Raw genomic sequence first — 16,558 nt, 5'->3', positions numbered from 1 at the left:
AGGAACTAGACCAAAGTAGCCTGAATCAACCAGTTTTGAGAAGAATTGATCTAGTTCCCAATTTCACAAGCTAGAATTGACCCATGACCAGTTGATTCCCAATTCCAAGTTCGAAACCTAGTTCTATCCAGGTATCGTTTTGAACCAATTCTATTCCCAACTAAACCGATTCTAGAGAAGTTTGAAGTATCTTCTAAGAAAACAAAATTACTTTTGCAGTTATCACGAATTGAATCAATAATTACTTTATCCAAATATGTTCTTACATTGATACAATTGCAATGCCTAGGCATAAACACGGCAATGATGGTGGCTAGGCTAGCTTCCATAAAGGGTAAGCATGGTTTCAAGGTAAAACCTAGTGTTGATATTATCTAGAATTCCATGAAGTTTATTTCCTATTTTTAGACCTATTTACATGGGATTTCATGGGAGATAGTCCTAATTCAATATAAATGGGATATGTCATGATATTCCTAATATTTGGAGGAGAATCATTAAAGATATATCATTTAGTTTCCTAAATCGATAAGATCTTTAGGATGGAATTCATTTCCTATTAGTATTAGGGAAGTGGGGATTTGAGGATCTATTTATTTAGTATTGTATATCATATCTAAATACTCTCTAATAAGAAATCTCTCTCTCTCTCTCTCTCTCTCTCTCTCTATATATATATATATATATATATATATATATATATTATGGATGTAGGCGGATTTTTTCGTAAATCTCTTTGTCCTTGATTATTCTTGTTTTAATTTTCATCTCATCTAGTTAGGGTGCTCTTTTGCACAACAATTCGTATTAGAGCAATCTAGGTTTTCCGTTCTTGTACTGTGACTTCTAACTAGATGGCTATTGGCTAGAAAAGGTTCGATCGTTCAATTCAATGTCAAATGATTCATCAAGAATAATTTTACACTATGGCAGAAAAGGATGAAAGATATGTTGATTCAACAGGATTTATTAGAGGTTTTTTTGGGAAGATTGAACAAGCCAGCCACCATCACTGATGATGACTTGGCCAACATGATGGAGAGGGCAAGTAGGGTGATCCGATTGAATCTATCAAAAGAAGCCCTTCAATACATGGTGGAAATTGAAGTGGCTCCGGAGGTATGGCTCAAACTCGAAAGCATCTACATGATGAAATCCCTTACAAACAAGTTGTTCTTGAAGAAGGGATTGTATTCACTTCAGATGAATGAAGGAGGAGATCTGTTGGAACACATTTACTTGTTCAATCAGATGACTAGTGAACTTACAAGCTTGGAGGTGAAGTTCAAGGATGAAGATATAGCGTTTCTACTATTGGCTTTGTTGTCGGATTCGTTTGACCACTTGGTGACTACGCTCATTTATGGCAAGGAAACTCTGGAGATCAAAGAGGTAACTATCGCCCTAATTTTAAACGGCACCTGAAAAAGGGCAAGTAGTTCAAAATCTTCAGGAGAAGGACTCTTTAAAAAGGAGAAAACTAGTCAAGGAAGAAGAAGATCAATAGATCAACGATTGAGCTGTAGGGGTCGATCAAAATCCAAGGGAAAGTTCAAAGGAAGATGCTACAGATGTAATGAGGAAGGGCATACCAAGAAATTCCGTTCAAATAAGAACGAGAAGAAGATGAGGAGCTTGGATGAAACAAGTGTAATCGACAGCACTTAGATCTATGATGGGGATGTCTTGTCCATATCATTGGGGAATGACACCTTCAAAGATTCGTGGCTCTTGGACTTTGGATGCACCTATCATATGTGCCCTCATCGAGAAGCCTTCCTTGAGTACAAGGCATACGATGGTGGTTCAATTCTCATGGGGAATGACACTTCGTGCAAGATTATGGGAGTTGGAACTGTGAAAATCAGGATGTTTGATGGCATGATTAGAACCTTTGCAAATGTGCTCATGTATCGGGTCTAAGGAAGAATTTGATTTCATTTAAAGCACTTGAATCCAATGGATGCAAGTACTTGGCTCAAAGTGAAGTCTTGAAGGTGATTAAGAGAGCTCTGGTTGTTCTAAAGAGATAGAGGCACGGTAACCTATATTGACTTATAGGAACCACAATGCAAGGTGGAGCATTTGTGTCCACGAATGCTAGCACAGAGATAAATAAAACCTATCTATAATATATGCATCTTAGCCATATGGGGGAAAGAGGATTGATGGAGCTTCACAAGAGGAGTGCACTCCAAGTTATGAAAACATGCAAATTAGATTTCTGCAAATTTTTTTGTCTTTCAAAAACAATATAGAGTATGATTCAATGTTGCAACTCATAGGAACAAGGGCATGCTCGAATATGTACACCGAATGTATGGGGTCCTTCACCATTTAAGTCAAAAGGTGGGAAGGAATACTTCGTCACATTCATTGACGATTTCTCTTGGGAAGTTTGGGTCTACTTCATGCAACACAAAAGTGAGGTCTTTGACAAGTTCAAAGAATGGAAAGCCGAAGTTGAGACTTTGACAAGGAAGAAGCTTAAGTGCTTGAGATCAGACAATGGAAGAGAGTACAAATCAACACCATTCATGGAGTTTTGCAAGAATGAAAGGATTAGACATCAGTTCATAGTTATAAATATGCCCCAACAGAATGGTGTATCAAAAAGGATGAACTGAACCTTATTAGAGAGAGCTCGAAGCATAAGGCTACATGCGGGATTGAGTCAGGAGTTTTGGGTGGAAACTGTCTGCATGACATGTTATCTTGTGAATCTGTCTCGATCAACTACAATTAAATGCAAAATTCGATAAGAGGTATGGACTAGTAAAATTGTCAATTATTCTAATTTAAGAATATTCGATTATCCTACTTTTGTACATGTGTAGAGTTTAAAGCGCTTAAAGTTGAATCCAAAGTCAAAGCAGTGCATATTTCTCGATCACGAGAAAGGAGTGAAGGCTACAAATTATGGGATCCAAGTGAGAAGAAAATTCTAACAAGCAAGGATGTTGTGTTCGATGAATCTGCAATGTTAAAATTGATCGAGAAAACTTCCTTATTTGTTTTGAAGTTGACAAAATGTTTCCATCAGTTTAGTCTGAAGACTTGCAGACTCTATCGTTAAAGTCTGAAGACCTCCAGACTCAAGATTTAAAATCTACCCTCACTAATAGTTTCCAAACCGACAAAGAAAAGATTTATCCGATGAAGAAGACTTATCTAGATGCGAGTATATCTTTAAGGATTTGGTTCATACAGTTGAAGAAGATCTCACATCTAGAGATAGCATCTCGTGATCAATTATTCTTATTGAAATCAATTTGAATAATTAGATCTGTTGATTGGCGAAGTATACTTGGAATGTTCTACTTATGAAAACCTAGATCCTGATTGTATGGGTGAGCAGGATTGGTGGCTATCATTACATTCCTTAAATAACTCGAGATATTTCTAATTGATTCTGTCCAACGAGTAGATTGGAAGAACTCTTTTGGAAGGTGTCAACGGTTATAATGGCATGAAGGAGTATATAAGGAAGACGCTCAAGTTATTCAAGTGTGTGCGTAAAAGAAAAATTATGAAGTCTGAATCTCCTAGTTCTTTGCTAATTCACTCACTGAGTTTAAGTTGTACTCAAAAGAGAGATTAAATACTTGTGAGACCTTAAGGAAGTGTAGTAGAGTCTCTACACTATGGAATCAAGGACATGCGACTATAAAATCTATTTTGGTTCTTAGTGGAATATAACCAGTGGGCTGTCAGTGTGGAAGAGTGGATGTAGACTTGGTCTAAGCCGAACCACTATAAACCTTGTGTTTCAATTCTCTTTCCCTAAACTTTTTACTTTAATTCGCAATCTCATATAACTGTTTACAATCTTTTACATCTTCATTCTATTATTTTCATAAAAGTTGAATTAAGTTGTTAAGTCTTGAAAAAACTTCTTTAACACTTATTCACCCCCCCTCTAGGTGTTCATACTAGCATTATTAAAAATAAGTCATGTGCCACACGCAATTGCTAAAGACAAGAATGATAAACCTATCATTAAGGTAGAGCTTGAAGCCAAAGAATCTACAGAGAATGGCGAGTCATCCAATGAAACTCCGGAAGTTCAAGAAACGGTAAAATTTCTTCATACCATTGCAACGGGTCAAGGAAGGTGCACTCTCTTAGCACCAAAGAGGTACAATTTTGAGGACATGGTTGCTTATGCTCTTACCGTAGGCTTCGGCACCCAAGCTCCTATCATGAAGCTTTGAAAAGCGATCACAAAGAAAAGTGGGTGACCACGATGATAATGGAGATGGAGTCATTACAAAAGAATGAGACATGGGAACTTGTAAAGAAACCCAAGGATCCCAAAGTCATTGGTTGCAAATGGGTTCTTCGAAGAAAGGAAGCAACAATAGAGAAAGAGCAAGATAGATACAAGACTCGATTTGTTGCTAAGGGCTATGCATAGAAAGAGCGAAACAATTACAACGAGATATTTTCCCTGGTTGTAAAACATAGTCAATTTGTGTTTTACTAGCTTTGGTGGCCATGCATGATTTGGAGCTCAAGCAGTTGGATGTGAAGACAACATTCCTTCATGGTGACTTGGAGGAGAAAATTTACATAGAGCTGCTCGGAGGCTTCAAGCTTGAAGGGAAAGAGAATCACATTTATTTGCTCAAGAGATCACTTCATTGTTTGAAGCAATCTCCGAGGCAATGGAATAAAAGGTTTGATTCTTTTATGCTTCATATTGGCTACATGAGGAGTGTGCATGATTCTTTACTATAGAGTTTTGGATGATAAGTCGCACATTTTGTTGATGCTCTATGTTGATGATATGTTGATTGCTACAAGAAAAACGAGTGACGTCATTTCCCTAAAGTTTCAATTAAGAAACAAGTTTGAAATGAAGGATCTTGGTGCTGCAAAAAGGATCATTTGGCATGGAAATCTTTCAAGATAGATGTGCAAGTAGGCCTTGGGTAAATCAGAAGAAATATGTTGAGAAGGTCTTGGAGCAGTTCAACATGGGAAGGCTAAGCCGGTCTGTAGAACCTTAGCAAATCACTTTAGATTATCCAAGAAGTAATGCCCAAGTTCACATGAGGAGGTTGTAAAGATGTCTCAAGTACCCTATGGCAATGCAATAGGGAGCCTCATGTATGCTGTGGTCTATAACATACTTAATTTGACTCATGTAGTGAGTCTCATTAGTCGATGCATGAGCAATCCGGGTAAGGAACATTGGGAAGCTACTAAGTGGATCATTTGTTATTTGGCTAGAACTACCTAAGTAAGGGAGAATCGATCAATTTAGCATGTTATGTCAATTCGAACTTCACTGATGATTTGGACAAGCAAAGGTTCATCATGGGATACGTCTTACTTTTAGAGGTGGAGCTATTTCGTGAAGAGCAATGCTTCAGTCTACTGTAGCATTGTCTATAACCAAAGCTGAGTATATGACAGTAATTGAGGCTGCGAAGGAGGGAATATGACTATCTAGTTTGGTCATAGAATTAGGTTTAAAGCAAGAAGGTGCTACACTATATTACAATAGTCAAAGCGCAATATGTCTTGCAAATAATCAAGAAAAAAACACATTGAAGTTTGGTACCACAAGATTCAAGAATTTATGGAGAATGGTAGTATTGCTTTGAAGAAAATCCATACTAAAGATAATCCTACGGATATGCTCACAAAGATAGTTACTATGGAGAAATTCAAGTCCTGTAGGGACTTGCTTTCTTTCACTTATCATTGAAGTTGATGGATGCTGCACCAATCTAGGTGTGGGCATACCTTTGTGAAGGTACGGTGGAGGGAGAGGTATATTCATTTTCTTGGTTTGAGTGGAGGCTTGTGATTTAGTCAAGCCAAATGTGGAGATTTGTTGATATTGTCTTGAATTTTATGGAGTTTATTTCCTATTTTTGAACTTATCTACATGGGATTTCGTGAGAAATAGTCATAATTCAATGTAATTGGGATATGTCATGATATTCATAATATTTGGAGGATAATCATTAAAGATATATATATATATATATATATAAGTTAGTTTGCTAAACTGATAAGATCTTTAGGGTGGAATTTCTTTCCTATTAGAGTTAGAGAAGTGGGGATTTAAGGATTTATTTATTGAGCATTATACCTTGTATCTAAATACTCTCTAATAAGAAATCATCTCTCTCTCTCTCTCTCTCTCTCTCTCTCTCCCCCTCTTCCCGTGGATGTAGGTGGATTTTTTTGCCGAACCATGTAAATCTCTATGTTCTTGATTATTCTTGTTTTTCTTTTCATCTCATCTAATTAGGGTGCTCTTCTGCACAACGCCTAGAACCTAAGAAGCCAACTAGTGGGAACCTATTCAGTTATAGGTTTTAAGGTATGCATGATAGGTTCTAAATTTAAAAAATTAAGGAACCTATTCGACAGATAGGTTCCAAGTCTTAAGTAGGTAAAACTCGGATCTTGAAATAAGTTATTGTGTTTTTCTTGGTCTATATGTTTGCACTATCTTACGGTATTCCATAACATTTGATAATGAATATATAATCTTAAATCACCAGTCTCAACTTACTTTTACTTTATTAATTATTCATATTCTCCGTGTGTCTAAAAATAAGTTATGGTCAGTAAATTATAACAGTAAGTGGTAGTCATTAAATGTGATGATTCATGTTTATTTAGTAATATAGATAGAATTTAAAGAAATCTTGATGGGGTAGATTCTAAGTTCTAAGGTCTACATGATAGATTCTAGGTGCCAAAAAATAACAAATCTCTTTTAATGGCAAGTTCCAAGTTTCAAGTAGAACCTATATGGAATCTAAAACAGCTTATCCCTAACTTTCATGGCAGCGATTGGAGTCATGTCTCTACCAAAGCTACAAGGGAAGAAGAAGAAGAAATGGGTAAAAAAAAGGTGATGCTATTTCCACCTTCTAAATGATTATATTCACCTACTTTTTACCAAAAAGATAAAATTACTCTCAATCATTCAATCACTATTTAAAGTGATGGTCTCAAATTTATTTAATTTTTTTTTAGTTTCCAATTTTTATATAGAATTTATTTACCAAAAAGACAAAATTCTCATATGTTTTTTAGATTTTACTTCCATAAAAATCATTTATGTCGAAAAGGGAAAATTCCAAGACACCGAGCATTTTTTAAGCTGCCGATCAAATCCATGGATAAAAATAATGAATAATGAGGAAACATTCGGATCTATCAATATCATCATCTATAAATTTCTTACTTAAAAAGTGCATTTATCCTCGCCGACAAAGTTATATTTCAAGAAATAGGGGCTAATTTCGAAAAGATATTTTTCTATTTTGAATTGACATATTTGCCCCCAGTTCAAGATTGCACAGAAACATCTCCACTCGATAAGGCTCTCCCCTTGCTTCCCTGCGCAGAAACCCGCGGTGGATGGAGATGGCGTTCCACCTCTGCTCCTCGCCGTCCTCCTTCCTCCAGGACCGCCACTATCCCCGCAGCTCCCTCCCCTGTCCTCCCAGCAGCAAGCTCAGAAGCTTCATCTTCCCGCGCGGACCAGACTTCCTTTCCCTCCGCTCGAAACCCTCTTGCCGCGCCACCGCCCAGGTCTCCGTGGACGGCGCGGTCGCTCAAGAAACTCGGGACCCAGTTCCGGAATCGCCGGATTCCCCGAACCCAGATGGCAAAACCGGTTCTTCATCGAGAAGCTACATCTGGGTCAATCCCAATAGCCCCCGAGCTTCGAAGCTTCGGCAGCAGTCGTACGACGCGAGGTATGGTCTTCTTGTGAACGTGGCTGAGTCGTTGAACTCCTGCGGCTCGAGTGAGGATGATGTTTTCGGGGTCTTGAGGGGCTTGGGGGATAAGATACTGGAACAGGACGCGGTGGTGGTTCTCAATAAAATGGCGAATGCGGAGAACGCGGTGCTTGCGCTGAAGTACTTCCAGCAGAGGATAAGACCGAGGCGGGAGGTGATCATGTATAATGTGACGTTGAAGGTGTTTAGGAAGTGCAGGGATTTGGAGAGAGCAGAGAAGCTGTTCGCCAAAATGCTCGAGAGAGGGGTCAAGCCTGATAATGTGACTTTTTCCACTATAATTGGCTGCGCTAGGATGTGTTCCCTGCCCACCGAGGCAATTGAGTGGTTCAACAAGATGCCTCAATTTGGATGCAATCCTGATGATGTCACGTATTCAGCTATGATCGACGCGTATGGTCGGGCTGGTAATGTCGATATGGCTTTGAGCCTTTATGACAGGGCTAGGACTGAAAAGTGGCGTGTCGATGTTGGCACATTCTCGACTTTGATTAAGATATATGGGCAGACGAAGAATTTTGACGGGTGCTTGAACGTGTATGAAGAGATGAAGGCTCTCGGGGTGAAGCCCAACTTGGTTATCTATAACACTTTGTTGGATGCTATGGGCAGAGCTAAGAGGCCGTGGCAGGCCAAGATCTTGTACAAAGAGTTGATTAGCAATGGGTTTACCCCAAGTTTTGCCACTTATGCAGCTCTTATACGGGCCTATGGCAAAGCTCGGTATAGTGAAGATGCTCTAGCTATTTATAGAGAGATGAAGGACAAGGGAATGCAGTTGAATGTAATTCTTTACAATACTCTCCTGGCAATGTGCGCTGATGTTGGTTACGTGGATGAGGCAGTTGAGATTTTTGAGGAAATGAAGAGCTCTGGGACTTGCCAGCCCGACAGTTGGACATTTTCATCACTGATTACTATTTATTCATGTAGTGGAAAGGTCTCGGAGGCAGAGGCGATGTTAGATCAAATGTTGGAGGCCGGTTTTGAACCTAACTTATTTGTTTTGACGTCACTTATACAATGCTACGGAAAAACCCAGCGCACAGATGATGTTGTGAGTACATTCAATCGACTACTGGAGTTGGCCATAACTCCAGATGACCGGTTCTGTGGGTGTCTCCTGAATGTGATGACGCAGACCCCAAGTGAGGATCTTGATAAGCTCATTTACTGCATTGAGAAGGCTAATCCTAAGCTTGGAAATGTGGTTAAACTTCTTATTAAAGAGCATGACAGTGAGTTGAATTTTAAGGAGGAAGCACTGGAACTCTTTAAGTCCATTAATGCTGATGTAAAGAAGGCCTATTGCAATTGCTTAATTGACCTCTGTGTCAATGCCAATTTACTGGAGAAGGCCTGTGAGCTACTAGACCTAGGGCTTACCCTTGAGATTTACACAGACATGCAGTCCAGGTCTGCAACTCAGTGGTCTCTACATTTGAAAAGTTTGTCCCTCGGGGCGGCTCTGACTGCATTACACGTTTGGATTAACGATCTGTCCAAGGCACTGCAATCCGGGGAGGAGCTTCCTCCGCTGCTAGGAATCAACACCGGACATGGGAAACACAAGTACTCGGATAAAGGACTAGCGAGTGTTTTCGAGTCACATTTGAAGGAGCTAAATGCCCCATTCCATGAGGCACCAGATAAGGTCGGCTGGTTCTTGACAACAAAGATTGCTGCACAGTCGTGGTTGGAATCCAGAAGTTCCCTTGAATTAGAAGCTTCATAATCTTGCTTGCATAAGGGCCTGAAAGGAACATTAGAACCACTATATTGTCAGTCCTCCTTAGCTCAAAAGGTACTCTTTCCTGTAACTTCCCTCGCATTTGTCTCTGAGGGGGTTAATTTTTTTGTACAATCTGAGACTGTTATTGATGTAAAAACTTGATGCAGAGAGTCGATGGAATCGATGTTCTGTTGAGGCAGCTAATTCTCCTGTGTTTTGGGCGTTTCTGATATACTCTCTGCTTGCTCTGGAACAAACTTTGTATGAGTTGCTGTATGTAATACACATGGATTAGCAGAGTCTCTCTTTTATGATCAAATCCAATGCTGCAGTATGATTGCTTTACAGGTTCTGGAGCTAATGCCTTTGCAGTATCTACATCGGCACTGCTGAGAAAACATAAGTGATATCAGTCAGCTTGTATGATTTGACTCAACATGGCTTTAGTCATTTAGCCGTCTGGGATAATATCAGATCTGTTGATATTTTCTGAAGTTAGATAGTGTCTGAGTTGAGGTTGAGATGATAAACAGCCTTTTCCCCTAAAATAAGAGAGAAGATAAAAATCAACCAACTTTTGAAGTGAACCACAACATTCCAGTATGCTTTAATTTTTAATCATGCTTTCAGCTTGTTATATGCATCCACATCTGTCGTATCACTCAATTTTTATTAACTTTAAGAAACAGGATATTGTAGTAATATATCCCATATTTTATGCCAACAATGGTTGATCATGCTGTTTAGGTTCTTCGGGGGGATTTTCAGTTGACAATCGCGTGTCCTAATGACTTTTTAAATACCTATTAATTTAGTATTTACCATCAACTCATTCCTTCCCCAGTAGGTACTATATCTTTCTGATTGTCTGCAATTGACTTCCCAGAAAGTATCATGGTAAACTATTCGATTGTCATTGTTTTTAGAGATCAATAAAATTTTGTCCTACTATATAGAAAGCAGGAACTGATAAAATAATACAGTCATGGCTTGCACGTTTATCTACTTAAAACGTGAATCGCTTAAAGCATGCCTGTATATATATACTCAAGAATCCCGATTCCCGAGAACAATGAATCATGGGAAATTGCATTCTTCTCTTTCGTCGACCCCACGACAATCTCCATGCTTTCTTTGATGGAGGAGAGGAGGAATTTGATGCTTCGACTCCTGTAAAGAAGATAACATCCAGTCTCGGCAATGGCGAAAGATGGCCTTGTTCATCATTTCTATCAAGCAGCATGCTAGAACCTGAAGAAGTATACTACATAGCGCCAGATGCGGAGCACCCGCAAAGCCCTTCGTCGCATCCCGAACCATCTGATCAGAAGAAATGCAAAAGCAACTTCGTAAAGGTCGTCGTGACCAAGCGAGAGCTTATGTCAATCTTGCAAAATGGGGACAAGATGGTGCCTGAAGAAATCGCTGTTCAATTACTGAACAGACTCTGCTTCAACAAACAGTGCCAGAAATGGCGACCATCTTTAGCCACTATAACAGAAGTTCAGAACTTTTGAAGTTACGGATCGCCTTGAGGACGTTTCAGTGTAGCTGGCAATCCCTCGATATAAAACCCTTTGTGTTAAGTGTGTAGATTATGCGAAAGAGAGACCTTGGTGATATATCTCTGTTTCATTGTAGTTAAAGCCGAATTGCTTAGCCTATACTTTGTAAATATTCGAAGATGATCGAGTTCAATCTCTCATAAGGTAGGCTCGCTGAGCGAACGTTTCAATACACAGTTCAGCAAACACGGATTTCTTATGAAGTATGAGCAAGAAATACCATTGTTGTCAATCTCAAGCACTAAAAAAGCACACCCCCATTTCAATCCTAGAATTTACAGTTCTAATTTTACAAACCAATGTAATCAGAACTGAAATTGCGCTAGTTAATCAATGGTAAAGCTCTTTCTCTTCCTTCAATATTTACACAAAATAAATCAACAGATGTTGCCGGCATAGCAGAGTCTCCGATTGCCATCTACTCCTTCAGTTTTTCAAATCATGCCTTGATCGCCCTGACAAATGTTCGAGAAAAGAGACATTGAAATATAGCGGACAAAAGTGGAAGCTTGACATCGAAGGATTTGAAATAACACGATCTTAGTTCCTCCTACTTAGCTGCAAGAAATGAGGACGGAAGAAAAATGATGGGGTAAATCAAGAAACTACGAGCACGAAAGCCTTGTGAAAGAGGATTTCTACTTCTACCTGTTGGTCGATTTCAGGTTCTTGATGTTCTTAAGCTCATCCACTCTCATTTGTGCTGCTTCTTTTTCTCTGCTTGCTGTTTCTCTCTTCACTTTCTTAGACTCCACTTCAATGGCTTTTGTCAATGTGTCCACCTTCTTCATTAGCATCTGAAAGAAATTCACAACGTCGGTTGTCCGCATCTGTGGATGTGTGCAGGCACATTTGTGTGTTGTGTTTTTTTTGGGGGGGTGTTTGGTGAGAGAGAGAGATTGCCCATACTTTACCTGAATTTCCTGTTCCTTAGCATTCAAGATGCTATCTTTAGCCTCGGAAAACCTCCTTAACCCGATGACTTCCTTCTGAAGTTTGTCATATAGAAAGCCCGAGACCAAGTCTTCGTCATCCAACTTGGCACTTCCTTTACTTGCCAATTCAGCATCGCCATTGCTGTCTGTCATACTTTCCCCAGATGCTGTTTTCTTTTCATCGGCAGACTTGTCAATGCTTTCGTCTGAATATGTCTTCTTTTCCGCATTTTCCTTACCTGTGCTATCAATGACCTTATTTCTAGACACCCACATACCTTTTTTCAGCAAATATTCCTCGGAAGCAAATTTCTTTCTTAGACTATTCATGCTGTTGAATTCTCTGGCAACATTCTCCGCTTCATCCTGCATATTTGGCTGCCGAAGGGGAGAGCTTCTATTGGTAGTAGCCCTTGGCTGCGATGATGATCGTTTTTTGAGTCCACCATTGCTCGTTAGGAAGCTAAATATTTTACTCGATTTTTCTGTCTTTGGTGATGCACAAAGAAGGTTTCCATTCACCGAGACATTTGTCCCGCGCCTCAGCCCTTCTTCCAGTGTCTTTAGCCTCAGCTTAAATTTTTCCTGAGATCAACATTGCAGAGCATTATCATCAGTTTTGAGGAAAACGAAAGGAGAAAGAAATTACATTCAAAGTGGCTATAGCTTATACTTCACCTTCATTTGTGCTTCTGCCTTGGCTGCTCTTTCTGATACAGCAAGCTTGTCTCTTAATCTTTGCATCTCTGCCTGCACGACCAAATATGTTATTTCCATCGAAGATAATGCAAAAAGCCTCATGTCCCAGCATTTCTCTTCACTTGGTAAACAACGTAAAGGTTGTCATCATTAATCCTCTTTTGTAATGAAGATTTCAATTTTTGCTCAAATAGCTGTGAATCTCTGATCTCTCAGATAGAAGTCAATTTTCCCTCAGTTCACAAAGAAGTTCCATATTAACGAAGAAGCAACAAATAGGAACTTTTCTTAGCAAACAAAAAGAAGTACCAAAAGACAAAAAAAATGACACAATTACTGAATCTCTAGTTTTCTGTCACTGAGAAACTTAATTACCTGCAGTATCCTTCTCTCTTCAAGCCATTGCTTGATGGGCATTACTCTGTCATTGTCATCTTTCCACTCGTTGGCCACCACAGTTGCAACTCGGTTCACGGAAACTTTGGCTCTTGCTAACTCCCTCTCAAGAGTCCTCTTCTCTTCCTGAGGGAAGAAAACGTAGGACATAGGTTCAACAGCTAGACTTCAACTAACGTAATGAGAATGTGGATATCTAGAATACACAGATCTCATTTGTACCTTTATTTCAGAAATCTGCCGTTGATAATCACGAATAGAATTCGCTGCTGCACCACCAACTAGAATAGCCTCCTCGAGTTCTTGAATTGTTTGGCTCAACTTTTCAACCTCTAAAACCTTTTGGCGGTTGGTCTTCTCGAGTATCTTGTTCTCTTCCTGCACATTTAATAGCAAAACCACGTAAGAATCACCACATACTCAAATTGCTGTGAATTGTTCAAATTGAGATCCTTTAGGTTGTGTCCATTAGGACGATAAGATCATGCCTGGCAGATCTCAATCTGTCTCTTTAGCTCGTAGTTCTGGTTCTGAACTTGCTCCACGATCAAAGCTCTTTCTAAAGCGCTTCGCAAAATCTTCTCTGCCTCAAGCAGAGCAAATTCTTTCGACTTAGTGAGGCGTTCTAAAGCCTTCTTGTCCTCCTGCAGCGCTGCAATCTGATTACCAAACATGGGAATTGTGTCAACAGTAGGGCTTCAAGATAAGCAATCAACAGGATTTCACATTGTTATCTTGATTTCAGTGAGGATATGATACCTCATTCTTATGCATTTTGATCTCAGCCTCTAGTGGAGCAATGACAGACTCGACAGGAGGCAAATCATTGTCCTTTTGGCTCGCATGAACCCTTCTAAGAGTCGCCTCCGCAGCATATTGTGCAGCCAATGCATCTTTCTTTTCGCTCACGAGTTTCTTGATTTCCAGGTTCTGCATTAATAGTGAAGTTGGAAAAGTTATGCCCATCTTGTGACTTGAGGCAGTTAATGTATCATCCGAAGAAACAATTCACCTTGTGCTGCAGAAAATTTTCAGTGATTGCAAGTTTTCCCTCCAGTTTCTGAACAATATTTTTCAGCTGCCACACCAAAATCAAGATGAAAGCACATATAAGCTCGTGTACAGAGCATTTTCATGAACTGATGAATAATTGAAGGCCTAGTCTGGTAAAAAGATTGAACTAACACATATCAGGTTATTATAGTGACGTGATTAATGCCATTATTTTCCCATACCTCCTCTATAGCCTTATCCTTCAGAATTTCGCTAGCTTTTAAAGACTTGATTTCACTCTGAGCATTCGCCAATTCTCTATCCCTTTCTGCATTGAGCATCTATAAGTAAGAATGCTGGATATTGTGAAACAATGCAAAAATAAACATCTGATTAAAAGAAAAGGAAGCCTTTCTCATTCGGCAATGTAAATTATCTGAAAAATGCTCGACATTACAAATGCCCCAGAGACTAAATGAATTATACAGAAAACCAGGAGCATTTCTCATTTAACAAGGTCAGCTGTCTGCTTTTTTTTTTTTTTCATGTCAATTGTGCTAACATCATTTATGGACAGGAGCGTTCCGTACGACTCCTTCAAGACGACTAATCTTTTCCGGATGGGGAAATTACAGGGAGTCACGCAAGGGTGGTCCTGCCAAAGACAACCTCATGCCGAACTATTGGATTAAGAACCAAAGAAAACACTACTCCCAAGCTATCAAAACATAGAAAGCAGACCCTGCCGGAACCAACATAAGTATTGCACAATTTCATGCAATAAGAAAGCCAAAATTTTGTCTAGAAGCAAGAATTCCACATCATGTCGAACATTACATTTTAAACCCATGATGGGCCTCCATTAAGCAAAACCAGTGCTCCATGCTAAACCATCAGAATTCAAAAGTACAGTGCATTGACATTCTTGATAAAACCAGAGAGAGACAGAGAGAGACAGAGAGAACCTTTGAGGAGGTTTTGCAAGCGGTTGAGCTCTAAAACAACAGGGTCAGAGTGAGAAAGAGAGAGCTCTTGCCCTCCAAATTGTTCTTCAGAGCCCATCTCTCTTCTTTATGACTGAATCTTCTTCGCAGTGCTGAATCAGTATCACAAAGTACAGGCACCCCCAGCAAGTAATCAAGAACGAGAGAACCCAACGAAGACTTTTTATAAGAGCGTTTGAGGATTGAGGATACAGAGTGGCATGTACTCAAGGAATTGACCAAAGAGGAGAGGCGATGTCATTGCCCCTGTTTTGAAGCAAAATCCGAAAATCACTTCTCAGAGAGCCGGCTTGGCCGGCTTGTTTTCCTCCATCCCTGATGCTAACCGTTACTCAATTTTCTTTCCTTTTCAAGATTACTATTCAAAAAATTTCCATCTCTAAGTCCGAACTTATCTATAAAGAAACCTCCTAACCCAAATGTGGTTGGATTTTCCAACGTTTAGTGAGTCAATGATTGATTCGAAGATTTCATTTTGTGCTTGGTTTTTGTCTTTTTTCTTCCTCATTTCATTTTGGACCACTCAGACATTGACATGAGCACGGGGGTGTTAATAAGTATTCCTGAAGAAGGCCTGTGGGAGTGGTGGTTGTTCCTGGTGCTGCCATTTGTTGAGACAGGAGAGGAACCTTTGAATTGTATCAAAAACCTAAGCAAAAACAGGGCATGAGAATCGGTTAAAATCATCCTGCATTTTCTACACCATCTCATAGGGTAGAAATCTTTTTCAGTAGTGGTGATGGTTGTGACATAGGGTTTGGTATCTCTCCAAATCTTCACTGTGTTTACAAAATAGACAAATACATAGAAAGTCAGATTCAACCTTGGATTTATATATTGAGCATCTATTATTGGTAAAATTATTCAATATGTCCTAAATTTATTACACAAATGTCAATTTAATATTAGACTTTTCAATTTTGTCAATTTAATTATAAACCTTTATGTGAAATTTCAAAATAATCATTATGGTCAATTTTTACCATAAATCACTAATGTAGTAGTGATCTAGTCTTTATTGACTATCCTACATGGCACACCGCTATGTCTACAAACTCGAGCAAAATTTGGCCGAAAATGTTTTATTGAAATTTTTTGTAAATGTTAAAGATTAAATTGGCTAAATTTGAAAGTTTAGAACTGAATTGGCATCTAATAGATTTAAGATTGATTGGATAAATTTTTCATCTATTTTTTGGATGTAAATGTTTAATGGGGACTTATTATGTGTACTATCGGAGAAATGAGTTTTCTTGTGCAAGTGATCTTGTAAAGGGAGTGTAAATTCGTTGACGGAATAAATGTAAATGCTAATAACGAAATTGCATTTAGGTTCGAATTTTAATTATGTTTGTGAATTCTTTTGTTTATCTAAATGCCTCATTATTTTCACTTCTTTTTTTTGTTTAACTGCGTATTTCTAAATTCCAACATGTTACTTTAGTTCCCACTTGGT

At 39.0% G+C, this 16,558-nt stretch overlaps 2 protein-coding genes across 4 annotated transcripts; one reads left to right on the top strand and one right to left on the bottom strand.

The window, feature by feature from the left end:
• Positions 1-7,346: 7,346 nt before the first annotated feature.
• On the top strand, positions 7,347-10,097 carry LOC104445606 (pentatricopeptide repeat-containing protein At4g16390, chloroplastic). 2 transcript variants are annotated; one of them, XM_010059509.3, is made up of 3 exons: positions 7,347-9,582; positions 9,678-9,783; positions 9,859-10,097. In XM_010059509.3, the coding sequence occupies exon 1, from the start codon at positions 7,393-7,395 to the stop codon at positions 9,511-9,513; it is 2,121 nt and encodes a 706-aa protein (XP_010057811.2). In that variant the 5' UTR covers positions 7,347-7,392; the 3' UTR covers positions 9,514-9,582; positions 9,678-9,783; positions 9,859-10,097. The 2 variants fall into 2 exon arrangements, with proteins under 2 accessions (XP_010057811.2, XP_010057810.2); XM_010059508.3 differs by having other exon boundaries at positions 9,678-10,004.
• A 1,182-nt stretch (positions 10,098-11,279) lies between these two features.
• Positions 11,280-15,464, bottom strand: LOC104445604 (microtubule-associated protein 70-5). 2 transcript variants are annotated; one of them, XM_039312203.1, is made up of 11 exons: positions 15,064-15,464; positions 14,341-14,426; positions 14,118-14,183; positions 13,865-14,035; positions 13,594-13,764; positions 13,328-13,483; positions 13,085-13,231; positions 12,689-12,760; positions 11,990-12,595; positions 11,724-11,872; positions 11,280-11,633 (listed from the first exon to the last, which is right to left on the bottom strand). In XM_039312203.1, the coding sequence occupies exons 1-11, from the start codon at positions 15,158-15,160 to the stop codon at positions 11,630-11,632; spliced, it is 1,725 nt and encodes a 574-aa protein (XP_039168137.1). In that variant the 5' UTR covers positions 15,161-15,464; the 3' UTR covers positions 11,280-11,629. The 2 variants fall into 2 exon arrangements, with proteins under 2 accessions (XP_039168137.1, XP_010057808.2); XM_010059506.3 differs by having other exon boundaries at positions 11,280-11,530; positions 15,064-15,462.
• Positions 15,465-16,558: the final 1,094 nt, after the last annotated feature.

The sequence above is a fragment of the Eucalyptus grandis genome, chromosome 5 (assembly GCF_016545825.1).
Source record: "Eucalyptus grandis isolate ANBG69807.140 chromosome 5, ASM1654582v1, whole genome shotgun sequence".
Classification (NCBI taxonomy): Eukaryota; Viridiplantae; Streptophyta; class Magnoliopsida; order Myrtales; family Myrtaceae; genus Eucalyptus; species Eucalyptus grandis.
This window is presented reverse-complemented; position numbering and strand designations above follow the sequence as displayed.